General features: G+C 41.8%; 1 protein-coding gene across 3 annotated transcripts in view; it reads left to right on the top strand.

Annotated features, from left to right (window-relative positions):
- Positions 1-579: 579 nt before the first annotated feature.
- Positions 580-21,183, top strand: part of grm1a (glutamate receptor, metabotropic 1a) — a 57,496-nt gene continuing 36,892 nt past the window's right edge. For 2 of the 3 annotated variants that reach the window (XM_024400317.2, XM_024400318.2), the window contains exons 1-3: positions 581-979; positions 1,860-2,727; positions 6,418-6,670. In XM_024400317.2, coding sequence (XP_024256085.1) covers positions 2,001-2,727; positions 6,418-6,670 — 980 coding nt within the window. In that variant the 5' untranslated portion in view covers positions 581-979; positions 1,860-2,000. Of the gene's footprint in view, positions 980-1,859; positions 2,728-6,417; positions 6,671-21,183 lie in introns of all 3 variants that reach the window. The other variant, XM_024400319.2, reaches the window with a different exon arrangement.

The raw sequence follows: 21,183 nt of genomic DNA on the forward strand, positions 1-21,183 counted from the left end.
CTGGCTCCCGGCGTGCCCACGCAACGCAGCCCTCTCTAGCCTTGTGGACTCCTTTTTCGTTTTTCCTAACGCTGTTTGATATATGTCGCCCAAACCCATTTATTGGTGGAGAGAATATGGCACAGAGAATATAGCACAGAAATGACCCAATTCTAAACAAAGCACCTCTCCACGATTTGGAAGATTAACACTGTTGACCTTCGGCAATTAACTCAATTTACATCCTCTACGTTAGGCTTACAAGTAAGGTCTTCAACTTCAACTATAGGTTTTTCTACCATTGAGGTGCTTCGTTGAAATATCACTATTTGGATTTAAGTCAGACAGGTCAGTCGGTATATCTGTCACCCATCCGAATTTAAGAGGTCAGATATTGGATCAGAAGATATATAGCCTATAGACAGATTAGCTAGGGTAGACCAGGACTAGTACAATGTTGGACTCTCATTCCTTAATAAGAAAAGTACCATTTGATTGATGATTCCTCCATTATCTGGTAAACCATTGACAAAAGAAATCAATGTATTCTCACACTGAGTGTTGTTGCTGTGAGACGGTCCAGTTGAGGCATGGGGTAATGGACCGGGTCACAATTCTGTAGACAAACACCATCTATATCAGCTGTCTAAGCGGCTTGCGCACTGCTTAACTCTCCAATGCGGCACCTCTCAGGTTCAGGCTGATTAACCCTGGCATGAATAATGACACGACTAACAATAAGTTACCTGTAGTGGGGTTTTAAACGCCTACAATGTTGCGCTATTAAGACTGCAGCTTTTATGACCCGGATTTTGAAATGTGGTAACAAACGGGCAGAGAGAGAAATGAGAAGAAGACGAGGAGGGGTGGGGGTTCTCGTGATCTCGCTGGAGGAGAGAAAAAAAACGTCCGCTCGAGCGATACAAACTCAACTATCACAGCCAAGGACCACGCGGCACAGAAGACGGAGCATGGCACGCGATATGTCTCGCAGATTCAGGTACGTCAGAAGTTCTTCCCCGAATTCTATGAGAGAAGAGATGTGAACGCTAGAGCATGTGTCGGTTTTGATATGCTCGTGACACGGATTACCTTGTAATCATCCTTTTTCGATAATGGCATTTTATTGAATGTTTTTGATTCAGGCCACTGAGGGGTGTGGGCGATGAATTCGAATAGTTGAGGGTGGAAAATATTGCATGCTGCGCATTGGATCTTTACAGAGCATGACAAGATACAATGTCTTGGATATTCGATTTATGCTTAATTATAATTCCACGAGACTCCGTGCAACGTTGTTCAAAGCTCCATGTCATCAGACTGGGTATCAATGATTTGTTCAGTCGTCTCTAATGAAAGGAATATACTTTGCCATTGATTGTTTAGGAACTCAATGAGATCCTTTCACGACCGTGGAAATATCTGCACATAGCTCCAGTACCCTACATAGTTTATCAGTAGCACCTACCTGTACGAAGGCGTTTCCTCAGTAATCCGCTGAGTTAGTGAGCTCTCCAGGGTGCTGAAATGGGTTTGTCGGCAGCTCGGGTTTCTCAATGGACGGTGGGAGCGATAACATAATTGCCCCTTGTGGGATTAATGATAGTATATATAGTTTGCAAAGGGGTAAGCCTTATATTAATGATAGTATATATAGTTTGCAAAGGGTTAAGCCTTATTTCTAGAAGGAATGGTGTGTTGGCTAATAGGCTATGAACCTCATCAATCCAAGAATATCCTCCTGTTCATTGTGAGGGCCACCATTATTTTCAAACCCATGTAATGTAGAGACTATATGATAACTGGAACGTTACATATCTGTTGCTGCCTTCACATTCATGCTTGATATTTTATGACAGTGTGTTTTGATCTCTCTTCAGGTGTGTTTGGATATGCTCAGGACGCTGTGTTCCCAAATCATGGTCACTGGGTTAAACGTGGATATACTGAGAGACAGCCAACGTTCCTGCTCAACTGCCAGGAGAAGATAGTATGCCCGCGTAGCTGGCGCCGCTCACGTGATGCGGGATATGGCAAGCATAAAGATGGCTTTCCTCGTGCTCCTGTGTCTCCCGACACTATTCTTTGATGTACTCGTGCTGTCCCACAAAAGCAGCATCTTTGAGCGATCGGCGGTCCCGCGGGCCACTCCCCGCTCCGTGGCCCGGATGGATGGAGACGTGATAATCGGGGCCCTCTTCTCCGTCCACCACCAGCCGTCCGCTGAAAAAGTGGCCGAACGAAAGTGCGGGGATGTCCGTGAGCAGTATGGAATCCAGAGGGTGGAGGCCATGTTCCACACCCTGGACCGGATCAACGCTGACCCTTTCCTGCTCCCCAACATCAGCCTGGGCTGTGAGATCCGGGACTCCTGCTGGCATTCTTCTGTGGCCCTGGAGCAGAGCATCGAGTTCATCCGGGATTCCCTCATCTCCATCCGGGACGACAAGGACGGCTCCAAGTGGTGCATCGACGGGACGCCATCTAACCAGCCCCCGCCCTCCAAGAAGCCCATTGCTGGGGTGATCGGGCCGGGCTCAAGCTCCGTGGCTATCCAGGTGCAGAACCTGCTGCAGCTCTTCAACATCCCCCAGATTGCTTATTCCGCAACCAGTATCGACCTGAGTGACAAGACGCTCTTTAAGTACTTCCTGCGGGTCGTGCCCTCTGACACGCTCCAGGCCAGGGCCATGCTGGACATAGTCAAGCGCTACAACTGGACCTATGTGTCTGCGGTGCACACAGAGGGTGAGTCGCTCAACTCACTCAAAACAGGGTTCAACTTCTAGGATAGGATTAGATCAAGTAGGCATAGTTGGACTAGCACAGATTTGGAGAGGTTTTGCACATGCTGTCAAATAGATTTTGTCTTGTCTCTGTTTGGGTTTGAAAAATCTGGGATTATGACTGATAGGCCTAGCTATTTATATGGTGGTGGATTGTGAGCGTGGTAGGTAAACAGTTAAGCACTTGCTCCTAACTTTGTGTCCTCCCTGTATGTGCTTCTGTGTGCATTGCGTTGAAGGGAAAATGTTAAACTGGAATTCCCTCTCTCCAGACAAACCTATACACCCTGTGCAATATAACTATCCATACACACACCCTAGGTAAAATATGGGGTTGTGACCTATATTGGATGTACGTCACAACAATCTGTTCTTCTGCCTTTTATCACATCCACAGTCCAGCAACGCATCCAATCTCTCAAGCCACAATTCAGTCGTATTGTTGTCAATGTTCTCTGACTGAAAATGCATTTTGGTATTTATTTGGATCTATTTATTTTAGAGACAATTAGATTGGACGCTAGATAGAAAAGATAATCAGTCAGCACTGCTCTCTCTCTCTCCTCTCTTTCTCTCTGTCTCCCAGGATGTTTAATTTGATGCTAATTCTATTCCATTAGAAAATAACAGGCGGGCTCCATCATCTTCATTATTTGCATTTCTAAGCATGTCTTAATTAATCAACCAGCCTGTCCATATTTAACAGGGGCACTAAAGGACTGTTTCCCCCCTGCATTTGCTGTTCTTGTGCTGTGTGGCATACTATCAGGCTGGGGTTACAGGTAATGTATCTCTATGTGAGGAATCATATAAATAGAATCCGTCTGGTCCACACATTTACATAACACTTGAAAGAAATGTCTGCTCTAGTAATTCTAATTCTATGGGCGTAATCAATACCTCCAAACGTCTCCCCCTGTTATGGATATCGATAGAAATAAACTCCCAAGTGTGTTATTTCTGTTCAGATGTAGAGGAATTACTGTGTTGAGTGTGTTTCCATCATATTTAACCCATGGTTGTGAGGGATTTCTAAGCACCTCTGGCAATGCCCCTCAACGCTGGAAATATCAGCACATCGCAATAGCAGCCCACATGAGCTTTTCAGCAGCACCTGTCTGAATGCGTTATCGGTGGAGTTTGTCAGTGCGCTGTCCATGGTGCTGAAATGGTTCATATACCAGTAGCACTCCACAACGCTTAAGCTTGAATCACATACAACTATTTCACCAGTTTTACCGCAACTGTAATTGGGAGAATATTAAATTAAATGTGAAGATGGCTAAATTGTGGTTACATGTAAATCTCTGCCATTAGCCATTAGCCGAGACTCCTCAGCCTAAACCTCAGTGAAATGGAGTGATCAGGTAATGATTGAAAGGTAGAGTGCATCTCTGCTCTGTAGTGGCCACTGATGAATTCTGGGAGTTGTTAGAGGGATATGTGATAGACAGGCCCTAAAGGGAGGGTTGAACTCTGGATCACCTTGTAACGGCAGACCCTAGAAACCAGTAGGGGGAATCACAAAAATTCAGGGGTCACGGTCAGGTTGAAGGGCATGCAGGCAGAGCCAGGAGAGAGGGGAGGTGAAGTGCCATGAGGTACAGCTAGGGGGTGCTAGGGATCTGACCTTCACCATGCCTGCTAGGTATAATATTGAGTGTATGGTAAGGTAAATCGTATTTTGTGCACTTTGAGGAATGGTTGTTGTTGTGAAAACTGTGGGGGCTGTGAGTTAAAAAATGTAGTAAATGTGTTAATTGATATGAAAAATGTGACTAAAATGTCTCTTGCTAGACAGACATCTTTAAATTGAAATCCTTTGCATTTAAGGGGTTTAGAATTGATCAACCATAAAATGAATTCACCTGTTCAGATAGCTTTAAACAGCAGTCACAACGACAGACAGCACCTCCCCATGCAGCCATCTCTCTCCACCACCTAAGACATGTAAACATGCAGCATGTTGCCCATAGCAACAGCTAAGGATCTGCGATTGCATAAATTACCTGGCTAGATTAACATAAATCGTTTCAGTGAACGGGTGTCAATATACCTCCGTCTGCTTTCATCCATCCATCCCACCCTCCAACCTCAATCGAAAGAGAAAAATAATTGGATATCATGATTCCCATTTGCCATCAGGAAAATAAAACGAGGCCATTCAAAATATCATCAAAGGATATGTTGGAAAACTAACAATTGTGGCCCAGTCTAATAGCATCCCTCGGGTAATGCATTAGTGTGTTGCCAATTCAGACCTCTTTTCCCTTTTCAAGCACAATCATACTGTCAAAAGAGCACAATGTGCTCAGGAAGATGCCTCAATTTTTCAGAATGAGACAGGTGTGTGTCAAGGTCATGAAAGCACTGCATTAACATTGCAGACAACATATTTGATTGAAGCCAGCACTTTAAATATACACAATAAAACAGCCTCCTCTGTGCACAACTAGGGCTGTGTCCAAAGTGGCACCATATCCTCTATAGTGCAGTACTTTTGGCTCTGGTCAAAAGCAGTGCACTACATAGGGAATATGATGCAATTTCAGACGCAGCCTATGTATGTACGTCGGTGTAGGCCGTCATTGTCAATAAGAATTTGTTTTTAACTGACTTGCCTAGTTAAATAAAGGTTACACATGTCAAATAAGACAGCTTTGCAGAGCTTGATTAGGATGTCATCATAGGCAAACATAGCAGCCCTCTCTACCCCATTCAGCATCCCTGATTGCGATCAGTACCCACTTGACTCCCTTTTTATCTGGTTATATCAGAGGATGGATATGGACTGCAGCACAGTCACAGTCACTCACAGCCTGACGTGTCACAATCATGAGACTACGACAGTAGTTTTAGCCTAAACTCCCGAAAGGCGAGTGTGTGTGTGATTTATTTTAAAATGCATTATTTTGAATTATAATGACCCAACCGAAGCCGGGCAGGCAGGTTGTCCTCATTGACACCTTGCTCAATTAGAACTTGTCTCTCTATTTTGGCTTTCTATTGCTGGCACTAGTCACACAAAATAAAAAATAAAATGTCATTCACTTTTTTTCAAGCTTATTTTAATTGGAAGAGCTAGCTAAGGGTTGAAGCGTTACCATACATGCTAAATAAGACCAAATCATCCACTTATGGAAACACAACATCGCTATCAGCAAAGGTGATTGGAGATATGGACTATCCTTCTAACATACAGTCACTGCTCTCTCTGCCTGTCCCATCCTTTCCACCCACCTCTCTCCTCTTGCTCCGCCCGTCCGTTTCTGGTTTTCCGCTTTAGTGTGGCTGAATCCAGTCACTGTCAGCCTGCAGGGCCTTGATGAAGTGTATAGAGAAAGACTGAAATCAGTGCACACTGAAATAGACAGTTAGCTACAACTCAGTGAAATAGATTGAGAGGCTTGGTTGAAATGAAAAGGAATGCTCATTGACTATATACTTTCTCATGATGATTCTGTGCTACGATTGTTCCCCAGTCCTCGATGGTGACTTTTTATGTAGGTCTCGTTTTCTATAACGACAAAGCCTCCATTGTAGATCAATGATGAGGATGTTTTTCCTTTTCCTGCTCCAAAATGGTGACTCCTCGTCAGTCATTTTGTGTGTCAAGTGGTGATTAACCCATCTGTTCATCCCTCCACCATAGGAAACTATGGGGAGAGTGGCATGGAGGCCTTCAAGGAGCTGGCCTCCCAGGAGGGTCTGTGCATCGCCCACTCTGACAAGATCTACAGCAACGCCGGGGAGAAACACTTTGACCGCCTGCTTAAGAAACTCCGTGAACGTCTGCCCAAGGCCCGCGTGGTGGTGTGTTTTTGCGAGGGCATGACCGTGCGCGGCCTCCTCATGGCCATGAGACGTCTGGGTGTGGCTGGAGGAGAGTTCCTCCTCATTGGCAGGTAAGGCACATGGCTGTAAGGTACTTATTTTTGGGTAATGTGGTTTTTGTATGGTATTCAACGGCGGGTGCAGGGTGGTTTTGTGCTGCCTGCTTCCCGACACACGTCACCAAGGCAACTAAGTGGAATTGGAGTAGATATCACTATTTCCAGTGAGAAATGGTCACCGGTAATGAATAATTTGTATCTCTGTCACAGATATAAAGCTGCTTATATGATGCTGTGTCAGGGTGTAGATTTTGTACACCTTGATTATGCCTGAGAAGCCGGTGTTTGGATGATATTCAATACAACTTTATTGGCATGGGTGGTCGAGGGCCGGCAAACTGTGCCAATATATCCTCCAAACACCGGCTTCTAGGGCAATATCACTTTTGTAAGGGTTACCATCGTATTCAAATAATGATTGACATATTTTCATTAAAAAATGTATTTTGATGAATTTTTTCATACTATTTCATAATTCCACGAGATACAGTCCAGACACAAATCTAGGGTTGCTACCCAAGCTGGCTGGTCGTTCGTTCTATCGGTTCGGTTGCCAGAGACGCTACCCAGTCTTTTTGTTCTAAATCTATGGACGCGACCCAATCATGGCACATCTTTGGACTTTCCCACATTATGTTGTGTTACAGCCTGAATTTAAAATGGATTACATTTAGATGTTTTTTTGTAATTTGCATACACACATACCCCATAATGTCAAAGTGGAATTATGTTTTTCATTTTTCATTATTATTATTATTTAAAAAAAATGTAAAGCTGAAATGTCTTGATTCAATAAGTATTCAAACCCTTTGTTATGGCAAGCCTAAATAAGTTCAGGAGTAATAATGTGCTTAACGAGTCACATAATAAGTTGCATGGACTCACTCTATGTGCAATAATAGTGTTTTAACATGATTTTTGAATGACTACCTCATCTCTGTACCCCACATATACAATTATCTGTAAGGTCCCTCAGTTGAGCAGTGATTGTCAAACACAGATTCAATGACAAAGACCACGGAGGATTTCAATGCATCGCAAAGAAGGGCACCTATTGGTAGTTGGGTGAGAAAAAAAAATAAGCATGGTGAAGTTCTTCATTCCACTTTGGATGGTGTATCAATACACCCAGTCACTACAAAGATACAACGGTTCTTCCTAACTCAGTTGCCGGAGAGGAAGGACACCGTTCAGGGATTTCACCATGAGGCCAATTGTGACTTTAAAACAGTTGCAGAATTTAATATGTGATATGAGAAAACTGAGGATGGATCAACAACATTGTAGTTACTCCACAATACTAATTTAATTGACAGAGGAAAAACTGGTTCAGTCTGCTTTCCACTGGGAGATGAATTCACCTTTCAGCAGGACACTAACCTAAAACACAAGGCCAAATATACACTGGAGATGCTTACCAAGTGATTTACCAAATGAATGTTCCTGAGTGGCCGAGTTACAGTTTTGACTTAAAATCTACCTGCAAATCTATAGCAAGACCTGAAAATGGCTGTCTAGCAATGATCCAATGTCGAGCAATGAACCAATTTGACAGAGCTTGAAGAATTTTGAAAAGAATAATGGGAAAATGTTGCACAATTCACCTGCGGAAGGCTCTAAGAGACTTACCCAGAAAGACTCACAGCTGTGGCAAAGGTGCTTCTACAAAGTATCGACTCAGGGGTGTGAATAAATCCAATCAAATTCTATTTGTCACATGTTCCTAATACAACCATACAGTGAAATGCTTACTTGCCCTTAACCAACAATGCAGTTTTAAAAATACCACAAAAAAAAGAAATGAAAGTAACAAATGATATAGCGATGCTATATACAGGGGGTACCGGTACAGAGTCTATGTGCGGAGGCACCGGTTAGTTGAGGTAATTGAGGTAATATGTACATGTAGGTAGAGTTATTAAAGTGATTATGCATCGATAATAACAGAGAGTAGCAGCAGCATAAAAGATGGGGGGAGGCAATGCAGATAGTCTGGGTAGCCATTTGATTAGATGTTCAGGGGTTTTATGGCTTGCAGGGTAGAAGCTCTTTAGAAGCCTCTTGGACCTAGACTTGGCACTCCGGTACCACTTGTAGCAGAGAGAACAGTCTATGACTAGGGTGGCTGGAGTCTTTGACAATTTTTAGGGCCCTCTTCTTGCACTGCCTGATATAGAGGTCCTGGATGGCTGGAAGCTTGGCCCCAGTAATGTACTGGACCGTACGCAGTACCCTCTGTAGTGCCTTGCGGTTGGAGGCCGAGCAGTTGCCATACCAGGCAGTGATGCAACCCGTCAGGATGCTCTCGATGGTGCAGCTGTAGAACCTTTTGAGTATCTGAGGACCCATGCCAAATCTTTTCAGTCTCCTGAGGGGGAATAGGTTTTGTTGTTCCCTCTTCACGACTGTCTTGGTGTATTTGGACCATGTTAGTTTGTTGATGATGTGGACGCCAAGGACCTTGAAGCTCTCAACCTGCGCCACTACAGCCCTGTCAATGACAATGGGGGCGTGCTCGGTCCTCCTTTTCCTGTAGTCCACAATCATCTCCTTTGTCTTGATCACGTTGAAGGAGAGGTTGTTGTCCCGGCACCACACGGTCAGGTCTCTGACCTCCTCCTTATATGCTGTCTCCTCGTTGTCGCTGATCAGACCTACCACTGTTGTGTAATTGGCAAACTTAATGATGGTGTTGGAGTCGTGCCTGGCCATGCAGTCATGAGTTAACAGGGAGTACAGGAGGGGACTGAGCACGCACCCCTGAGGGTCCTGTGTTGAGGATACTTATGTAAATTAGCCATTTCTGTATTTAATTTTCAATACATTTGAAAACATTGCTAAAAGCTCGTTTTTACTTTGTCATTATGCGGTATTGTGTGGATATAAAAAAATTCAGGCTGTAACACAACAAATTGTGGAATTAGTCAAGGGGTATGAATACTTTCTGAAGACACTGTATCCCTTGCTTCCTAGCAAGACAACTTCAGCTAACACAGTCACGTCAAACAGTGCAGCCAGAATAATAGCAAAGAAGCTGCATTTGCGTTTGTTTAAACTGTTTTATGGTGAATTCTTTGGGGAGACATCCATAACAATGAGGTAATGATGCGCAATTTCACCTGGCATAGAACATTTGCTCTCTCACCAGGCCATTGTTCAGAAGAGATAGCCAACTATACATCGAACACAATCATTTCAAACATGTTTTTTATTGACATTTCTTTGTATGTATCGATTAAAATGATGCTTTTTTTTACAGTGTAGATCTAGTATATACTGTAAATTGCCTAGATGGGCTGATGAGACAGTGGATTGCACAATCAGATGGACAAAGTGAATAGGCATTTCAACGTCATAGATTTAGATGGTGGTAACTTGTGGAATACCTGTTTTATAATTTAGGATAATCACCTATATCCACTACATAAAAAAATCCATGGAATAAGGAACTATCCGTAACACATACAGTTCTGTGTCAATATGCCAGTATGAAAAGAAAGACTTGATTTGTTTGATTATTTTTTTTTGTGTTTACCTTTACAAATACATCAACAAAGCTTCCAGTTGCTCTTTGAAGTCGAGTCAGTCCCTTCCCCTCTCAATTCAATGAATTTCAATTCAAGGGGCTTCATTGGCATGGGAAACACATGTTTACATGGCCAAAGCAAGTGAAATAGATAATAAACCAAAGTGAAATAAACAATCAAAAATGTACAGTAAACATTACACTCACAAAAGTTCCAAAAGAATAAAGACATTTCAAATGTTTTATTATGTCTATATGCAGTGTTGTAACGATGTGCAAATAGTTTTAAAAAAAGGTTCAAATAAATGCAAATAAATATGGGTTGTACTTACAATGGTGTTTGTTCATCACTGATTTCCCTTTTCTTGTAGCAACAGGTCACACATCTTGCTGCTGTGATTGCACACTGTGATATTTCACCCAGTAGATATGGGAGTTGATGGTAAATTGGATGGAAAATTTAGTTGATGGAAAATTTGGGTCTGTGTAATCTGAGGGAAATATGTGTCTCTAATATGGTCATACATTTGGCAGAAGGTTAGGAAGTGCAGCTCAGTTTCCACCTCATTTTGTGGGCAGTGTGCATATAGCCTGTCTTCTCTTGAGAGCCAGGTCTGCCTATGGGGACCTTTCTCAATAGCAAGGCTATGCTCACTAAGTCTGTACATAGTCAAAGCCTCTCTCGCTCTCTTCCCCCACACCCTGTCTATCGTCTGATGGGCTCTTCCTTGTGGCAGAGGGCATTGACATTGGTGTCTGAGAGGCTCTCTAGTGTCAACACTGGGTGACTCTGAGTGACTCCAGCTGTAATCTCTTTCATTAGAAGAAGAATAGGGGAGAAGGGCAGAGCAGCATTCACAGTGTGACAACCACACATTACACCATCAAGACCTTCAAAGACAAGGACACTCCTCTGTTGTCATCAAAAGATATGCCTAAAACTTGACCTCCACTTCCATCGCCACCATTTTTATGGCAAGACACTGTCTATTTCTTAAAGATGTTTGGGGATGGAGGTTTTTGTAGGTCATTGGTCCTTCTGACCGTCAGGCTTGTGTCTGAGGAGGAGGACATTGATGAGACAGAATGATAGGGAGGGAGTAGATTCAGAGCCAGTTTAAGCACTGTTCTCAGTGGATTTGCCAAACTCTTCTCAAATGCTTCTCAAACAAATCAAATCAAATGTATTTATATATCCCTTCGTACATCAGCTGATATCTCAAAGTGCTGTACAGAAACCCAGCCTAAAACCCCAAACAGCAAGCAATGCAGGTGTAGAAGCACTGCTCCATCACCAGGTTTATCTTCTTGGAGAGCCCTTCTGTTCCTCCTCTTATCTAGACAAGCACACTCCTCTGGAGGCTGTTATGTCTAGGGAAGGAAATGGAGGGAAATCAGTTGCTGCTCCATGGTTGCCGTGGCGCCTAGTGGCAGCCTTGGTAGTTTACTCCTGCGAATTTCTTAGCTTCATTTGTTTTTATCTGCCCTCTTGGTTGCACATAAGAATGAGGAGACTGTTGAAAAGGCCTTAAGCAGCTAACTGACTAAAGGTTAGCCATGTTCATGGAGACAGAGACCATGAGGACCCTGGCAACATTTCTGATACAGTGCCACTATGACTATGATTGTATCTCATGGTTCAGTGGCATAACAAAAAAACTTCAAATTGCCCAAAACAAACTGCCGAGAATTATACTCAAGCTCAGCTTGAGTATAATTAGGACGCACATTGGTCCTAATCATTTCAGGGAAATGAACTGTCTACCAGTAGATCTCCATGTGGTGCAGATTAAACTGTTCATGGATTTCAAAGGTCCTGAACAGTGAAAATAATGTTTTTCATCAAATTGGATGATATTAGGATGAAACCCGTTCAAAGTAGGGTGACCCAATTATGAAAAATGACTGTAGCTGGTACATTGATAAAGTCAGGTCAATTACAATCATGTCACGCATGTGCAGTACACATTTCGAGTGAAGTCGAGATATCAATTGGGGAGAATTGATAGAGCGATGGTGGGTCTTGCCAGGAAGCTAATCCTGAAGACGGATGCTGTACCATTATTGACAGTGGATCTTGCAAGCGCTGACCATAATGTATCAGAGTTTGATGAGTCTGACATGGTAGCCATGTGTGTGGGGGATGGGGGGAATCAGGGGACGAATGTAAGATAATGCAACTGGCTGTGGCTGCTTTGACTTGTGAATGGTATATTTTCTGTAACACACCTGATAGTCACTATATGCTTTTTGTTCCTCCATCCCTAAGCCCCCTACATTGACTCTTAGAAGTGCCAGCACACGGCTGGCACAAAGGAATGTTGTCCAAAAGGTGTTGCAGTGTGTACAGTATTTGTAATTTACCCCTGAAAATCATATTTTGGCATTCCATTGTGTGGGTTGTTGTCTTACAGTTGATGTAATTAATTTGGGCTAATCATGTCTTTCCACTATCATCAAGCTGTAATGGTAGACATTTTCGAAAATATTCAACCTATTCTGTAGGATTTCAGTGATACAAAAATCAGTTTTCCCAAGGCAAAGAAGGGGGGGACATGCTGTGAAGTCATAGTTATTCATTTAAAATCTGCATCAAATTGAGCATTTCAGGCACACAAAACACTGAAAAGTTCCACAAAAAAACTGTACGACCAAATATTGCATTTTTCAATTTGAGTACTTAAAAAACACCAGAAAACACACTGTAGAATGAGTTGATCACTACATCAATGAATTGATAGCATCATAATTTAGGGAATTTAAGGAATTTATAATTTAAGGAAATTAAATTCACTACCATTTAACAAACATTTCCCTCTTCAAAAACATTACCGGCTACGTAAACGGCTTCTTGATTTTCTCTTCGAAGAGGTCACTCTTGATCCAGTTACATCCAGTTGAAGTCGGAAGTTTACATACACCTTAGCCAAATACATTTAAACTCAGTTTTTCACAATTCCTGACATTTCATCTTAGTAAAAATTCCCTGTCTTAGGTCAGTTAGGATCACCACTTTATTTTAAGAATGTGAAATGTCCGAAAAATAGTAGAGTGATTCATTTCAGCTTTTATTTCTTTCGTCACATTCCCAGTGGGTCAGAAGTTTACATACACTCAATTAGTATTTGGTAGCATTGCCTTTAAAATAGTTTAACTTGGGTCAAACGTTTAGGGTAGCCTTCCACAAGCTTCCCACAATAAGTTGGGTGAATTTTGTCCCATTCCGCCTGACAGAGCTGGTGTAACTGAGTCAGGTTTGTAGGCCTCCTTGCTCGCACATGCTTTTTCAGTTCCGCCCACACATTTTCTATAGGATTGAGGTCAGGGCTTTGTGATGCCCACTCCAATACCTTTACTTTGTTGTCCTTAAGCCATTTTGCCATAACTTTGAGAGTATGCTTGGGGTCATGGTCCATTTGGATGACCCATTTGCGACCAAGCTTTAACTTCCTGACTGATGACTTGAGATGTAGCTTCAATATATCCACATAATTTTACTTCCTCATGATGCCATGTAGTTTGTGAAGTGCAACAGTCCATCCTGCCTGCAAAGCACCCCCACAACATGATGCTGCCACCCTGTGCTTCACGGTTGGGATGGTGTTCTTCGGCTTACAAGCCTCCCTCTTTTTCCTCCAAACATAACGATGGTCATTATGGCCAAACAGTTCTATTTTTGTTTCATCAGACCAGAGGACATTTCTCCAAAAAATACGATCTTTGGCCCATGTGCAGTTGCAAACCGTAGTCTGGCTTTTTTTATGGTTGTTTTGGAGCAGTGGCTTCTTCCTTGCTGAGCGGTATTTCAGGTTATGTTGATATAGGACTTGTTTTACTGTGGACATAGATACTTTTGTACCTTTTTCCTCCAGCATCTTCACAAGGTCCTTTTCTGTTGTACTGGGATTGATTTGCACTTTTCACACCAAAGTCCGTTCATCTCTAGGAGACAGAGCGCGTCTCTTTCCTGTGCCGTATGACGGCTGTGTGGTCCCATTGTGTTTATACTTGCGTGGTACCGTTTGGAAATTGCTCCCAAGGATGAACCAGACTTTTGGAGGTCTACATTTTGTTTTTTGAGGTCTTGGCTGATTTCTTTTGATTTTCCCATGATGTCAAGCAAAGAGGCACTGAGTTTGAAGGTAGGCCTTGAAATAGATCCACGGGTACACCTCTAATTTACTCAAATGATGTCAATTAGCCTATCAGAAGCTTCTAAAGCCATGACATCATTTTCTGGAATTTCCCAATCTGTTTAAAGGCACAGTCAACTTAATGTATGTAAACTTCTGACCCACTGGAATTGTGATACAGCGAATTATAAGTGAAATAATCTGTGGGTAAACAATTGTTGGAAAAATGACTTGTGTCATGCACACAGTAGATGTCCAAACCGACTTGCCAATGCTATAGTTTGTTAAACAAGAAATTTGTGGAGTTGTTGATAGCGAGTTTTAATGACTCCAACCTAGGTGAATGTAAACTTCCGACTTCAACTGTATGTGGGGAAGCTGTATGAGCTGTTCATGCCAGTACCCCTGTTTGCCCAGTGTGAGAGGCCTGACAAGGGGCAGCCCTAGGCTGGATTTGTCTCCCTTTTCATTCTTGGGGGTGACTGAAGCCAAGTGGGTGACTGTCTGCTTTATTGAAGCCAAGCCTGCTTTATTGAAGTGGTGTTCATGGGTCTCCCTCCTCTCCCGCTCCCCTCCCCATCAATCTCTGTAGTTGGTTGCATTAACTTTTACGTGATATCACATTTTGTTACTTTGTATAGTTTTTTTTTAAAGCATTCGGACGGGAGATGAGTGTTACAAATTGTACGAATCAATAGGTCCAATAAGAACTTTAGCAGGACAAATATGAATGCTCATAAAACATGTCAAAAAAAATATTTAAAAAAACAACCGACTTGGTTGACAATGTTCAATACAACTATTTTCCTTAAAGATCATTAAAACTATCCATAATTCCTATCAAGACTAATATAAGTGATTAGGCAAAAGTGTCAAAATACACATTTTAAACATTTTCATGCACAGTGCCTTGTGAATATACTCACCCCCATTGGCATTTTTCCTATTTTGTTGCCTTACAACCTGAAATAAAAATGGATTTTTGGGGCATTTGTATCATTTGATTTACACAGCATTGAAGATTCAAAATATTTGTATTGTGAAAAACACAGACAACTTGAGTGTGCATAACTATTCACCCCAAAGGTAATTGTAGAGCCACATTTTGCAGCAATTACAGCTGCATGTCTCTTGGGATATGTCTCTCTAAGCTTGGCACATCCAGTCACAGGGATTTTTGCACATTCTTCAAGGCAAAACTGCTCCAGCTCCTTCAAGTTGGATGGTTGGTTGGTGTACAGCAATCCTTCAGCTCCTTCAAGTTGGTGTACAGCAATCTGTAAGTCATACCACAGATTCTCAATTGGATTGAGGTCTGAGTTGACTAGGCCATTCAAAATAAATTTAAATGTTTCCCCTTGAACCACTCAAATGTTGCTTTAGAAGTATGCTTAGGGTCATTGTCCTGCTGGAAGGTGAACCTCCGTCCCAGTGTCAAATCTCTGGAAGACTGAAACAGGTTTCCCTCAAAAATGTCCCTGTATTTTGCAGTATCCATTATTGCTTCAATTCTGACCAGTTTCCCAGTCCCTGCCGGCTAAAAACATCCCCACAGCAAGATGTGGCCACCACCATGCTTGGGGATGGTATTCTCGGGGTTATGAGAGGTTTTGGGTTTGTGCCATACATAGCGTGTTCCTTGATTGTCAAAAAGCTCAATTTTAGTCTCATCTGACTTCATCTCTCTCATCTTATCAAAGTACCTTCTTCCATATGTTTGGGGAGTCTCCCACACACCTTTTGGCGAACACCAAAACTTTTGGTTTGCTTATTTTTTTCAATAAGCAATGGCTTTTTTCTGGCCACTCTTCCGTAAAGCCCAGCTCTGTGGAGTGTACGGCTTAAAGTGGTCCTATGGACAGATCTCCAATCTCCGCTGTGTAGCTTTGCAGCTCCTTCAGGGCTCTTTTTGGACTCATTTTTGCCTCTCTGATTAATGCCCTCCTTGCCTGGTCTGTGAGTTTTAGTGGACTGCCCTCTCCTGGCAGGTTTGTTGTGGTGGCATATTCTTTCCATTTTTTAATAATGGATTTAATGGTGCTCCGTGGGATGTTCAAAGTTTCTGATATTTTTTTATAACCCAACCCTGATCTGTACTTGTTCTTCATGGAGCTCCTTGTTCTTCATGGTGCCACTTGCTTTGTTATGCACCTTGCTTAGTGCTGTTGCAGACTCTGGGTCTTTCAGAACAGGTGTATACAGTGGGGCAAAAAAGTATTTAGTCAGCCACCAATTGTCCAAGTTCTCCCACTTAAAAAGATGAGAGAGGCCTGTAATTTTCATCATAGGTACACTTCAACTATGACAGACAAAATGAAGAAGAAGAAAACAAATTCCAGAAAATCACATTGTAGGATTTTTAATGAATTTATTTGCAAATTATGATGGAAAATAAGTATTTGGTCACCTACAAACAAGCAAGATTTTTGGCTCTCACAGACCTGTAACTTCTTCTTTAAGAGGCTCCTCTGTCCTCCACTCGTTACCTGTATTAATGGCACCTGTTTGAACTTGTTATCAGTATAAAAGACACCTGTCCACAACCTCAAACAGTGACACTCCAAACTCCACTATGGCCAAGACCAAAGAGCTGTCAAAGGACACCAGAAACAAAATTGTAGATCTGCACCAGGCTGGGAAGACTGAAGCTGCAATAGGTAAGCAGCTTGGTTTGAAGAAATCAACTGTGGGAGCAATTATTAGGAAATGGAAGACATACAAGACCACTGATAATCTCCCTCGATCTGGGGCTCCACGCAAGATCTCACCCCGTGGGGTCAAAATGATCACAAGAACGGTGAGCAAAAATCCCAGAACCACACGGGGGGACCTAGTGAATGACCTGCAGAGAGCTGGGACCAAAGTAACAAAGCCTACCATCAGTAACACACTATGCCGCCAGGGACTCAAATCCTGCATTTCCAGACATGTTCCCCTGCTTAAGCCAGTACATGACCAGGCCCGTCTGAAGTTTGCTAGAGAGCATTTGGATGATCCAGAAGAAGATTGGGAGAATGTCATATGGTCAGATTTGGTAAAAACTCAACTCATCGTGTTTGGAGGACAAAGAATGCTGAGTTGCATCCAAAGAACACCATACCTACTGTGAAGCATGGGGGTGGAAACATCATGCTTTGGGGCTGTTTTTCTGCAAAGGGACCAGGACGACTGATCCCTGTAAAGGAAAGAATGAATGGGGCCATGTATCGTGAGATATTGAGTGAAAACCTCCTTCCATCAGCAAGGGCATTGAAGATGAAACGTGGCTGGGTTTTCAGCATGACAATGATCCCAAACTCATCGTCTGGGCAACAAAGGAGTGGCTTCGTAAGATGCATTTCAAGGTCCTGGAGTGGCCTAGCCAGTCTCCAGATCTCAACACCATAGAAAATCTTTGAAGGGAGTTGAAAGTCCGTGTTGCCCAGCAACAGCCCCAAAACATCACTGCTCTAGAGGAGATCTGCATGGAGGAATGGGTCAAAATACCAGCAACAGTGTGTGAAAACCTTGTGAAGACTTACAGAAAACGTTTGACCTCTGTCATTGCCAGCAAAGGGTATATAACAAAGTATTGAGATAAACTTTTGTTATTGACCAAATACTTATTTTCCACCATAATTTGCAAATGAATTCATTACAAATCCTAGAATGTGATTTTCTGGATTTTTTTTTCAAATTTTGTCTGTCATAGTTGAAGTGTACCTATGATGAAAATTACAGGCCTCTCTCATCTTTTTAAGTGGGAGAACTTGCACAATTGGTGGCTGACTAAATACTTTTTTCCCCACTGTATACAATATGCATGCACCACTTTTCCATTTGTTAAAAAAAAAACATTTTAAAGAAGTAATTTTTTCATTTCACTTCAGCAATTTGGAGTATTTTGTGTATGTCCATTACATGAAATCCAAATAAAAAATCTATTTACAGGTTGTAATACAACAAAATAAGAAAAACGCAGAGGGGGATGAATAATGCAAAAAACAACGCAAAAAAGGACATCAAGGACAACTAAAATTACAACAGCAATGCCAACTGTATATGTTTGTGTGCATGTCTGGCACTATGTATGTGTGTGGTTTTGTATGCGTTTATTTTAATGATAGTGTGTGTGTGTGCATGTGTACATACACCTGCACGGCATCAGCCTCAGGCAAACCGTCATTAGCTGTAAAAACACTGCCCCTCAGTGTCATTCAAACACACTTTTTTATTATGTTTTATTTTGACTTTATTTTTTACTTTTATTTTTGACCATCATTCTATCTCCCGCACAGCAACTCCACTCCCACTTGTCTCCAATTCCACATCCCAACCCTTAGCTTCCCTCAGCCCATCCTACCTGGCCCATGGCCACCCTCTTTGGATTTTTACACGACATATATCTTCAACTATTCTGTGATGTTTAACGTACAATTTCAATCTATCTAATCGAATAGAATCTACAGATTGCGAGTTGAAGATAAATACTTTTACTAAGAGTATTAGTATATTAGTAATTGACTGACCCGGTCTCTCCACATCTCCAAACAGTACTATTTCTAGGTAACATTTTAGATCAATGCTATTTTCAGCCATTCCTGAACCTGAGACCAGAAACAGGCTACCTGAGGGCAATACCAAAATAAATGGTCTATTGATTCTGTATCCTTACAACAAAATCTGCAGAGCTTCGATGATTTTATGCCCCAAATATTCAACATTTGGCAAGAATTCTATATGATACATTTTTGCTGAAAAGCACGATGTCTTGAATCTTGCATCGTTTTCTGTAACAACTCCTACACCCGGAACCATGGAATCGGTACATCATGTGAGGATACAGAATCAAAACCTCTTCCCAACTATTTTGCCATCTGTATGGCACAGTTGTAAACATCCTGGTCCTCAAATGAAACTGGTACTTTCCTATTTATGCAATTTTTATTCCTCCGCCAGTTTTGATCCTTTATATTGGGCAGACAGACCAGTTCCCTACCTCCTCCCGCTGCCACCTGCCTCCTCCATTTTTTGGGGTTATGCTGTAATCAATTGGTTGTACTCTTGGATTGAGCAAACCTTCCCGTAAAATTCTGATAACTCCATGAAGGACATGACTCTACCATTCCAATTTGCAATATCATTTAAGAACAAAATACCATTTTCAAACATATTTCCCATAAATATAGGTATTTTATCAACCAGCATATTTGAGTTCAGCCATAATATTTGTTGTAATATCTTTTCAGGGGGATGAAATTGAAATTGTAGCCAGCTCTGCAATGCTTGTTTGAAAAAGAGAGAGACTTTGAAAAACGTATCACTTTCAATTAATCGAAAATGAGACATGGCCTTCTGCACAAAGGCCGTTGGTGGAAGAAGGTGAGGATCAAAGTGCAGCGTGTTACGTGTTCATCATTTATTAAATAGAACTGAACACTGAATACAAAGTAACAAAAATAACAACGGAAACAGCTCCGTCAGGTACAAAACAGAAAGCAACTACCCACAAAACCCATGTGGGCAAGAGCTACCTAAGTATGGTTCTCAATCAGAGACAACGATAGACAGCTGTCCCTGATTGAGAACCATACCCGGCCAAAACAAAGAAATACAAAACCATAGAAAAAGGAACATAGAATGCACACCCTAGTCACACCCTGGCCTAACCAAAATAGAGAATAAAAGCCTCTCTATGGCCAGGGCGTGACAGTATGAACTTTTCTTAGTAATCTACTTTAAAAACATTTATTAGGGTTCAAGTAAAACTTTTGAATAAGTGAAGCTTTTAGAGAGAGGTTTAGTGCTTTTATATTTAATCATCTCAACCCACCCAATTCATATTCATTATATAGATAGGTACACTTTATTTTGTCTGGTTTAGTGTCCCAGATAAAGCTAAATATGCTTTGCTCATATGATTTGAAAAACAGCACCATATGTTAGTGAGTAAACTGAGATATGACTAAGGAGTTAATCAGGGCAGTTTTTCCATATTCCAAATTCATTGTGGAGTGCTTATTTATATCTTTTGTGATATGAATACCAAGTATGTCTACAGTACTTCCCCATCAGCCCATTTTATAGGTAAACTGCAGGGTAATGTAGCCTTGGAAGCATTGGATTTCTAATCCTCAAATGTTGTTATTGGATCTGATTTTAAAAGCTAGCATTTCGATGGCCATAGATATGGTGACAGCGGACACCCTTGTTTAATACCTCTTGACAATTCAAACCTCTCTGAGAAGTAGCCGTTATTTACTATTTTGCACCTGGGGTTGCTATACATTATTTTTACCCTTTTTATAAGAGAATCACCGAAATTGAAAAAATCTAGGTAAATATAGATTTATATAATCTTACTTTATCAAATGCCTTTTCAAAATCCACGATAAATACCAGGCCTGGCTTCTTAAATGATTACACCCTATATCAGCTAGATGCAGGCAAGAGTGTGCAGGGCGGTATTGAATGTCACTATCTGTCACCTCAAATTTGTCTCGACCTTTGTGCACCTACTTTGTAAACTTTCATTCATAGGCTAGGTTGTAGCAACCTCATGATGGGTATAGGGGACATTTTTGTATCATGTATTAGACTAAACCAATTGCTGTTACATTGAACTGGGTGAGTGGAATATGAATGACAGTCATCCAATATGCTGTGATAGAAATCAGGCCATGCTCATGAAAAGAAAATCGTCCTCCCTCATCTTAAACGGCACTTAACGCCACTAGAGTTGCCAATATCAGACCGCTGCGCTATAGGAGCATCGCTGGAAAAAGCACTTTCCTTAACCCATAACAGTCTAAGCCCTGTCTAAGCTTGTGGAGGGGGCGTTTCTACTAAGCTATATGGAATTGTTTTAAGAAGGTCATACCAAGGAT

The sequence above is a fragment of the Oncorhynchus tshawytscha genome, linkage group LG05 (assembly GCF_018296145.1).
Source record: "Oncorhynchus tshawytscha isolate Ot180627B linkage group LG05, Otsh_v2.0, whole genome shotgun sequence".
In the NCBI taxonomy this organism is placed as follows: domain Eukaryota; kingdom Metazoa; phylum Chordata; class Actinopteri; order Salmoniformes; family Salmonidae; genus Oncorhynchus; species Oncorhynchus tshawytscha.